The sequence below is a fragment of the Clupea harengus genome, chromosome 19 (assembly GCF_900700415.2).
Source record: "Clupea harengus chromosome 19, Ch_v2.0.2, whole genome shotgun sequence".
In the NCBI taxonomy this organism is placed as follows: domain Eukaryota; kingdom Metazoa; phylum Chordata; class Actinopteri; order Clupeiformes; family Clupeidae; genus Clupea; species Clupea harengus.
The window spans coordinates 15,754,035-15,764,798 of NC_045170.1; the positions used below are offsets into that span (position 1 = coordinate 15,754,035).

At 43.4% G+C, this 10,764-nt stretch overlaps 1 protein-coding gene across 1 annotated transcript; it reads left to right on the top strand.

Moving 5' to 3' along the window:
- Nucleotides 1-1,755: 1,755 nt before the first annotated feature.
- nrsn1l (neurensin 1-like) lies at nt 1,756-5,884 on the top strand. The gene is made up of 3 exons (XM_012818221.3): nt 1,756-1,882; nt 4,068-4,277; nt 4,703-5,884. Exons 2-3 carry the CDS (start codon nt 4,077-4,079, stop codon nt 5,144-5,146), a joined length of 645 nt encoding a protein of 214 aa, XP_012673675.1. The 5' UTR covers nt 1,756-1,882; nt 4,068-4,076; the 3' UTR covers nt 5,147-5,884.
- The last annotated feature ends 4,880 nt before the right edge of the window (nt 5,885-10,764 follow it).

The window sequence follows — 10,764 nt, forward strand, 5'->3', positions numbered from 1 at the left end:
TCGGTTCAAGACACGTAGCCTTCAGTTTTACTGCCCCTCTTTGAAATGAGTTTTTTGATGAGTTTTATGCATCAAATGTTGTCTCTGGAAAGACCTACAATGACATAGACCCTTTTTTTCCACAAAGGAAATGAGGTAACCCGTTCTAAATCGTCATTCAACTTTTTGGATGTGAATCGCCACAGATGAATGGTGTCCCAAAAAAAACCTCTTCAGTCAGGAGAGGCAGGACAACCTCCAAGTTTGGTAAAGCAATTCCGTAATGTTTTCTTGGAACCATGTCAGGATATTTACTTTGCATGAATTATGGACACTCAGGAAGCACTGAAATATTTACGACCCACAGATTGTGGGGGAAGCAGCGTGGAACTATTGGCACCCTTCAGTCAGCTGGTCTGTTCCGCATCATTTTATGCTCCGTATCTGCATCTTACTGCAGGCCTCAGGGCAGCCGACTCTTTAACAGGTCCTCGCCATTTCTGGAAACGGTTGACATCTGGGAGTGCAGTAGTCTTTTTGAAATGAAGTTACTCTGACATTGTCTGGTTTGAGTTCAACGTAGCAATGCAACCACATGAATCTTATTGTTGGGTGACTGCACTGGATGTAGTTACACTAAATTTAAATTCCCTTCAGGAAGTGAACTTCATTGAACTCCACCAGCAAGGTAAGGTAAGGCTGGGGATATTCAAGCAGCTGAGTTGGATTTCAAAGAGCTCCCTTATCTGAAGTACTATAGATGGAGTTGGAGTGGCTTAACAAGTATTTCTTATGAAAAAGTGGTCATGGGAGATTTTTATTCATAGAAAGTTAAGAGGGCCTTGAATAATAATATAAGTGTGCTTTAGAAAAGATGAGTCAGATTCTCCTTACTCTTCTGCTATCTGGGTACAGGCCCAAAACCAGGACAAACCGAACGGGGGGCATTTGGTTTTCATGGGGGCATTCAGTAGCCTGGTATAACCAGACCTAAATTCACTTCGTATAATCACCACGAATACTGAGCTGGGAGCAATAGGTGGGTGGAGCCAGGCTAGGCATTCAGCACATTATTTTGGTTATAAAGCCTGTAGTAACTGCTAACCCAAAAACTTTCACTCATGCACACACACAATGCAGTTTACAACATTACTGTAATACAATAGAACTGTATGGAGTATACCGTTATAGTGTTAAGCATTTTGAGATAAGTAAGACCACAGAAATGCATGATCTACTCTATAGGTCTACTGTTGTAGTTTTGAAACCCTATAGCTTTTTTACCCAAGCAACAGCCTACTAACCAAGACTGTATCAAAGCAATAACATGAGATACTGCAAATCATGTGTTGGTTAATAGCAGTGGTTTGTATGAACAGAAATTCTCCAACAATATGAATTAGGCCTAATGTCAAATGTTTTCTGGTTGCTGGCATTGGCTGTATACATACTAGGCCTGCAACACGAGTAGGCAAGGCCTTGGTTGATGATGTTTCTGCCCCCATCCCTTGGTGACGGGCCTGCCTGGGTAAATATAGCTCCATCTGATTTTATCTACGTAGGATAAAAATTTAAGTTTTCTGGCAAAGAAATTGATAGATTCTGAACAAAACCATTCCCCTGTAACCCAGTTAAAAGTACACATTGGTTTAGTAATCAGAATCAGACACAATAGGGGTGAGCTTGCAATCACATAATTCTTTGACAAGTGTTTTGACATCATCGACATCAAGTCCATCTACACAATCGTCACCAAGCCCCGAGCGGTCATAGTGACGGCTGTACGATTGCGCATGTGTAATTCGGCGCCACTGAGCGTAAACTTTGGACGTGCGGGAAAGTGGCAGCGGGACGTAATGGGACGCGCGTAAGGAAACGGCAGGGATCGATCACTCGAAGCAGGGTATGGTAGCATTTAAGACCCCAATGCATATCATGTTCTCGAATATTGTGTCAAAACGTTGTTAAACCGCATCTGGTAGGTAGAAATGAAAAGGAGCAAAAAATAGTAAGGAGTAGGCGAAATAGAGAGCAGGATGTTTTGGTCGTAAACACCAGGCTTCATAGAGTGGTTGATGTGTGACAGAATCTTAAAAGCTTTGAGAATTCAGAGGAAGAACATCTGGTTCCTTAATAATTATGCAGAAGGCTGGCTTCTGATGTAAAATAGGAGCAGGATATGATGATTTCAAAATACACGTTGCGCGAGAGGATGCGATTGTACATGACGGACAACAAACTGTTAGAAAAATATTCATATTGTATTCTGTTCTATTAATAGTAATTCTTGTATTTGTCGAATGCTATCTTTGTTGAACGTTTGCGGTACCTATTAGTTATAACTGTCAATGTGTTGGATGCGAATAGACAGTAACCGTGTTCAGAACCTTGGATAGCGACTGATGATGTGTATTATTCGTTTGCGTGATAATCGAATCATGGAATCTGAATTTCTGTGATTTCAAGATGACGGCTGTTAGTTGGTAAATCCACAGACTAGCCAACACGGGATTCACTGCAAACGTCAAGACGGGAATCGTTGTATATAGTATTTGCATGCAAATCCTCCATGTCGCTGTCAATGACGTTATGGTAATTTAACCACGTCGTTGAGAACAAACTATCAGATGAGCCTACAATTTAACACAATCAATGATGGTGCTTGACCAGTAAGATCAGTACGATGCTTATTTTGTTATGTATCTTATCATTTCACCCCCTAAAGCATTTAGGAACACAGTTAATACTCCACACTTTAATCCAGACCAATTAATTCTATTCTTTCCTACAAATACCTTTTTTCTTAAGATATATATAACTGCTTATTTGATTATCACTGTCAGGTACATCAACATGAGGTGGAAAACAACATCAGCTGTCAATGTCTTAGTCTTTCCAACTATGACTACTTTGTTGCATACTACAAAGTAGTTCTTACTGTGGCCACACCAGTGTGTCGGATATCTTACAAGGTGCTCCCTACTGAAGATGAGGCCTGTCGATGCTTCTTTGGTGCCACTACATAACTGCAGCAACAAAACTTGGGCATGTTGTATTTAATCATTCAAGCATGGGTGCATTTTTTGTATCATAAATCAAGACACGGCCATTAATTCACAGGGAAAAAGCAATTTTTTACAGCTATATAACAGCTATTTTCTGTTGTTCTTAGTATACGATAGGATTGTTAGGAACAGCCTGAGGTCAACAACACGCTGCAGTGGGTCAGAGCTCCAGGAGGTAGATTTAACATGGGAGAATAGGGTTTACAGTGGGGATCATTAAATACAGACATGGGGTTTACTGAGAGAAATATACATTGAAGGTTTTCCATTAGGGATTGAAACGAATGCTGGCATGGACTTGAGAGATCAGTGTGATTCCCTCTCATGCAGTACAATAGTCTGTTTTACTGTTTCTCTTTTCACATTTCTTCCTTTCTCCCTCGCTCTGTGTGAGAGAATGTGTTTATGTGCACACAAATGTGTGTGTGTGTGTGTGTGTGTGTGTGTGTGTGTGTGTGTGTGTGTGTGTGTGTGTGTGTGTGTGTGTGTGTAAGTGTGAGTGTGTGTGTGAGTGTGAGTGTGAGTGTGTGTATGTGTGCGTATGTGTGAAGTTACGAATGCCAGTGACTCATCAGTGGGTGGCCAGACACAGTCAGCCATCAAACACGAGTGCCTTTGCAGGGAGATTGAAACGTCAACTGAAAATGCACGGCACAGATCTCAGATGTCCACGGAATGTGTAGCTAGTAGTCAAATGGAATTCATACCCACACATTGATAATGAAGGCCAGGCCCACCTCCGGTTGATGATTTCTCAAAGCGTGCCTCCTCTCTCTGTACCTGACTCATTTCACTCTGAAATGCATAATGCATATTTGCAAACATCCCAGAATTCAAGAAATGTTTTGCATGTGTTAGTCACAACTCATTGAAAGCGTGACTAAGTAAATGGATATGAGCAGGTGTGTCAGTGAGTTAGCGAGCTTATATGTGTGTGTCCAAGAGTGTGTGCCTGTGTGTGTGTGTGTGTGTGTGTGTGTGTGTGTGTGTGTGTTCTAATGAGCATCTGTTCCGCTGTCGCAGGTGAGAAGGATGGCATCATGCTCCGAGATCTGCGGGTCTGAACAGTCGGAGCGCGCTCCGAACCCCACGGAGTCGGGCTGCCACAGGTATGGCGTGCGCTCGTACCTGCACCACTTCTACGAGGAGTGCACCGCCTCGGTGTGGGAGCGACGCAACGAGGATTTCCAGACCCAGAGATCGCCGCGCTGGTGGAGCTCGGGCCTCTGGAAGGTGCCTGGATCACTTCACATTTTAGCAGTGGAGCATGATAAGATTATTATGTTTGGGATGCATTATGCCATAGCATCATAACATTTCCTAAAATATGCGCAGACACAGATATGCACCCACACACACATACACACACACACACACACACACACATACACACAAGGTCAGTTTAGTTCCAAAATATACTGAAATGCCCCTCCTTAGACTGCTACTTGTACTAAAATCCTAAAAAAGCTAAATGTCACTACAGGTTGAACACTATGTTTCTGATATACTGTTTAAAAATAGCAACAAAATCAATCAGTGACATTAGGTATTAAAGGTGTAAATTAAGTTGTGTGCCCCATCAGTTTTGATTCACTTCATTGCGTGTGAATTGAATGTGTATTTCCCCTCTGCTCTCTCTCTCTCTCTTTCTCTCTCAGGTCTCTCTTGTGTTCGGCACCTTGGTGTTGGCAATAGGCCTGGTGGTGTTTGTGGTGGGCTGCACCATCCCCTCCCGCATCGAGGCCTTCGGTGAGGGGGAGCTGCTGTTCGTGGACCGGCAGGCTGTCCGCTTCAACGAGGGGCTCCAGATGAGCATCCAGGCCGGGGCCGGGATGCTTTGCCTGGGGGGCCTGGTGGTGGCCGGCAGCCTCTTTGCGTCAGCCTTCGCCAGGGGCCCCAGCAAAGACGTGAACCAGAGCCCTCCGGCCAAAGACAGGGGGAGGGAAAGGAAGAGAGGGAAGAGAGGCAGGAAAGTACCTTCTGAGCCCGTCACCAAGCCCCCGACCCCCATCTCGAGTGAGACAGGGGTGCCTGTCACCCTGACGAGAGTAGAAAACATCCAGCCCCCTTCGGAAGAACCCCCCTCCTCTCCATCTCACTAGCGTTGGTTCCACAGAAAAATATCTGCTGCGTGATACAGTGGAAGAACAACTGGGAATTGTGAACTTAAGTTTGAACAGGAGAGAATGCGAGCCTTTGTCTGGTGGTCGGTGTTGTACTGATTGCTTGTGTCTTTTCTCTTTCAGCAATTCAAATGGAACATGGGTTGCAGTTTTAGTCATATGGGAAATGTTCTGCGGTAGAGATAAGTTATTGTTTTCATTTGAGATTCTTAGGAAAAAAAGAACAGTTTATTTCACAGAAGCAAAGAACAACTCTGAGTCTGTGTAACAGACTTCCCTAGGGGAATCTGCACAGATCTCGCTCCTTTCTCTCGCTCTCTTTCTTTTCCCTACCACCAATTCAAAGCACATTTAACTTGCACTTCTGGTTACTTGGCAATGTCTTACAGTATATCCTACTTTTACAAATGGAAAAAAAAAACATTCCAATAGCTAATGTCCTCTGATTTCACCTTCACTGACATCTCAAAGCCCATAGGTAAGACTTTTACACAGGCACTTGAAAGGACGACAATATGTGTTGGGTCCTTCAGCTCCATCTCCACAACAAACCACAGTAGAATCACACAATAAAGAATGGAGTCGTGTTGTTTTCCGTGTCCGTGACATTGCAGTTGTTGATGTCCTTGACCTTGGTCATCCAGAGGAAAGGTATGATCATAGACAGTTGATCCTTAAAACATGTATTAAATAAATATCAGCATTCCAAAAATGCTATCCCTGTTGTGGACTGTCATTTTGTTGTATTTTTTGGGAACCCCTCCGCCCTCTGCCCACGTAAGCGGTGTCCATTTTTAGCCTGGCTAGGGACTGTGGATCTCAGCAGGTGCGGGGTTGGTCATGGGGATTCGCTTCTGGTTTATAAACTGGGAGGGCGGGCTCTCGCTGTGAGCCAAGTGCCCACCCAATCAGGAAGTAGCCGTCAGCTGTAAACAGACCCCAGGAACACGGTGATGACTCATCCTCCCACGCCTCCCTCCCTCCATCACTTTCTTCCTCTCTTTCTCTGCCTCGCGTTCTATCCATTCATCCATCTATCTGTGTGTTCATCCAGCCTCTTGTTTCTTGTTTCTTCCACCCCTTTCACTCTCTATGTTCCTCTCATCCCCTCAACCTCCATCCCTCCATCTTTTCATCCATCCTCCACTTCCTTATTCCTTCTATCACTCTCTTTCTCACTCTGTCTTTTCCTCTCTCCCTCACCCTCCATGTACCTCTCTCTCTTTACATACATCTCTTGTCCCTTCTATCACCCCCCACTCCCCATCCCCTCTCTCTTTCTCTCTCTCTCTCCTACATATGGAGACAGAGCTCTCTATGACTCATCTCCTCCCTGCTGTAGGAAGCAGCCTTCAGCATGGGGGCCTTTAACGATCAATTCCCCCCCCAGTATTGCAGTGCACCCTGGGACAGCACAGTGTGGCTCCTCCAGCCTTAGCTCGTCCAGGGCTTTTACTGCCTTTCTTGCAGCAGCACCCTGGATTACTGCCCAATGGAACTGCATGTGGAACATCGGAGACAGACAAGAAAATAGCCGACCCCATAGACAGATAGACAGACATGGAGACAGGTGGATAAATCAATAGAAGAGCACAAAGGTGAGGGGTAAACCGATACACATTTTTGATTCGTTTGTATTTTTGTGTCCTTTGAAAGACAGGAATAGTAAAGGGACAAAGCTTAGTGTTGGTGTGATGTGTTGACTCATTCCCCACTGTTGCCACACAAATCGAGTTCCTCTCAGACCACTTTAGTCTTTCAGGAAGGCGGATTTGCACATTCATTATGAATAAAACATCCTGCCTCACCGTGGGATCGACTGCAGAGATAAAATGAGCATCATCATTCATATGAAAGAGGAGAAAAGGGGAAGGTTTACAGACACACACACACACGCACACACACAAACGCGAACCCCGCCCCTGTTTCTCATTTAAACAGTAAAAGAATGGCAGGGAGAGGAAAAGGAGTGAGACAGTGAGACGCACACAGAGACATCATCTTTTCTCATTTACACGGAAACCTCGGCGAACGCAGATGCAGAGACAGAGCAAATGGCTTGAGACTGCCATGCTCCACTGGCTCTTCCCTTCTATATGACTCACTCTGCACTGCGGGTAACATTAAGAGAGCACACGCACACACACGCACACACACACACACACACACACAGAGACACACATTCACACGTGCACAGAGCCACACTAGCGCTGTCTGTCAGTAAACTCATCTCACAGGTCTGTTGCTCTGAGATGTGTGTGAGGTGATAATGTTGAGGTACACATCCTGGAGCAGAGACACCAGGTTTAAATCACACCAAAGCTGAAAAGAAAAAAGAGGAAAAAAGAAAAGAATTAAGAAAAGTAGCTCTGAAGCACAACCCTGAAACATGTTATCTCTGTTCTTTTTTCCAAGTGTGTGTGCAGTGCACTGTGTTGCTGAGTGCACTTCTAAGTTGCGTTAAACACATTTAATTCTCTACCTGTGTAGCTTCCTCTGCACACCATTATGTCATTTGAACTGTTTTAATCATGCACTGATTGATGAGATGCGCTTGAATTCCTGGAGAGGTGAGTTAAAGAACGGTTGTATTCTCAATTGCAAGATTTATGTATATGTCTATTGCCTACATCTGTTGTTTACAGTCTAATAACATTCCTCACAAGTGCATTATGATAGTAGGTGTATTCTTATGTTCACACATCATTGGTAAGTCTCATTAATGGCACACTGTTTTTTTTCATTTCCTTTGCATAAACAATTAGTCCTAAACTGCACACAGGTATGAGGTTTACCGTAACGTTGATCAGGTTGTTGTTTTTTGAACTCTTTCGCATCAAACAACTGTGCGATAGGAAAGGTAAGGCAAGTTACACATTTGATTAAGAGTGTGAGATGGTGTCTGGCAGACAATGTATGAAGTGTCTTCCTTCACACATGTAAGGTGTTTCTTAACTTTTCATTTTTCTCTCTCATTCCCACAACAGATTGTTGCACTTCCTTTTAAACGTATTCTGTTAACGTATAAACAAAATCCAATCATATGTATTTCCCCCAAAATATATCCAAAGGATAACTAATGACTGCTGATGTGTGCATATACTCAACCCCCCCCAGAGCTACGACCAACAATATGGCACCACAGAAAAGTTTTAAATAAATGTCCATACTGATTGGGCACCCTGTGAATTGAAGACACCCTGTGAAACTAAGTGTGCACTGCATCTACTTATGATGCCAACGCAGGGTAAATGTAAGTCATTAATGAATTACAATGACTTATTATGAACAGGCTGTAGAATGCATTGGGATAATTACTGGCACAGAAGGGTTGTAAAATCAACTAAATGTAGTTCTGTGGAACAGCAGCAAGCAAAATTGTCATCATTAGCATAATATCAATTTGTCTTAATCCACTAACGGTTGGCGCACAATACATCTGGACTTGTTTTCTAAGTACAGTATTTTACACAGTCATTTTAAAAGTCATCATTTGAGGATATGCACTGGTATGAATCAAACACTATTTAGATAGGCCTATCTAGATGGCAACATAATCCAACACAGGCCTCTCATATAGTGATGCTGATTTCAATATCTTGTAATATTGTCAGGCACTGTAACTAAAGGATGATAGTTGAAATTCTGGGCCTGACGCGGAAGATATGGAGAGCAAGCGAAAAGTTTTGCCCGTGCCAACTTATCAGACTTTTTTATGCACTGCAGCATTTCTGAGTAGTCTTACTAATATTTGCCATCATTTCAGCATGTCGAACACCAGAATGTTAATTGGATCTCAGAAAGTGGAGAAATATCATCTCCAACAGAACAGTCCTACACCTCCAGTCAAAAATATAGGCAAAAGCAATATTGCAAATGAGATTTTAATTTGGATAATCTTTTGAACTTTAATAGAGCCCGAGCCAGTGGGCATATTGCAATTGCGACATCATTATTAAACAAAAGTGACACAAAACCATCAATTCAGAGCCTCTGACAGATAAACGCTTCTCGCCGCACAAATAATATTAGTTCTGCCTCCTGACGCCGAGGCTTATCGCCGCCATGGCTTATTGGACTCCCACCGTTGACAGGTGCCGGGAGATTTGACAGAAATGTTTGCATATATGAAGAGTCACATGTACACACACAAATGTATATGCAGAGATCTTTGGGAAACGGCCTCGGGCGTGGAGAATGAGACGAGTCCATATCGGCAGTTTAATGAAATTTGCCTCGCTCATCAAACGGCGGGAAAGGGCAATTATACATGGAGAGGGACAGTGAGAGGGGGATGAAAGTAGTGGAGATGTGAACATTTTAGCATACATATTCTTCTTCATTATCATATTAATGCAAGTAGCCCTGTGGACGGACATTTTGAGGTTTAGAGATACACGGCGGGCTGTTTGCAAATGGTAATTTTTGGAGTGAAAACTTGATTTGATTGAAAAGGCAACTGAGGTAACTGGCTCAGTGGCGATGGGCAAATTAAATGTGTCCTTTCTATCCTGTGAACTGACTGGCCTGATCCTCTGCATCGCTCTGCATTTAACTTTCTGGGTGGAACCGTTTCTTTTCAAAAATAATATTATGTTCATTTGAAATTTAATGTGCCAATTAAAAAATGTCACATGACATTTCCCCTTGCCTTCTGCTTCTCTTTCTCACTCTTCTTCTCTGTCAAACAAACACACACTCCTACCATATATCAGTGAAAGGTGTGATAACTCCCATTTCACATATCTACATGATAGGCTACAAGAACTCCCTTTCCTCTGTATCCAAAACAAGCACCTATAGGAAATGTGTATGTAGTCGGTTAATAGGCTTGTAGTAATGTCTAACTGCTAAGGCCTTCATATAGCTGTGGAAGACTTTTTCAGGTTTTTTCGGGTAAATCCAGCTGTCAAATAGGACTTGCTGAAAACTGGCATCCCCACCATTTTGAAAATGATTGATCCTGTCGGTGGAAAACTGAAATAACTCAGTCAACATGGGGGCGACTGGCGAAGAGACCAGACTTCATTTTGGTTTAATCCAGTCAAGGTTGCCTTCATGCCCTTTTAAAAAAAACTAACCAGAAAAGGATGATCTATTGACACAGCTTATTCCAAAAGGCTTTGCAGTTCAGTTTCAGCTTAAAGCCCAGGTCCCACATTTTCTAAGAAAAATCCCCTTTTTATGGAATAAAGAGGAAGATGAATGAGAGCTACATCGGGACACGAAACCAGAGCAGCACTCCCAGTCCAACCATGACTCACAGGCGTAATTGGCTGCCAGCATCCTCTGTGAGGACGTGAGACAGGCTGATTCACAATTATAATTTGAGAGTGCTAAGTTACAAGAGTGGGGAGAGGTCTGTTATTTTCTATCAGCTGGGCCGTTGCCTCTATCATCTACATCTGAAAGCACTTCACTGCTGCAGGCACTTTTATCTGGCATGGCTTGGAGTCCTCCGAATGCGTTCATTCATCGTGTACACATATACGTCCTGGCAGATAGGTCGCTGTCCTCGGCGTGCTTAGTGGCGCCACGCTCCACCAACCACGCAACAGAGGCTGTGTTTGCCTCCTTGGTGCATAAAGACTTTGACT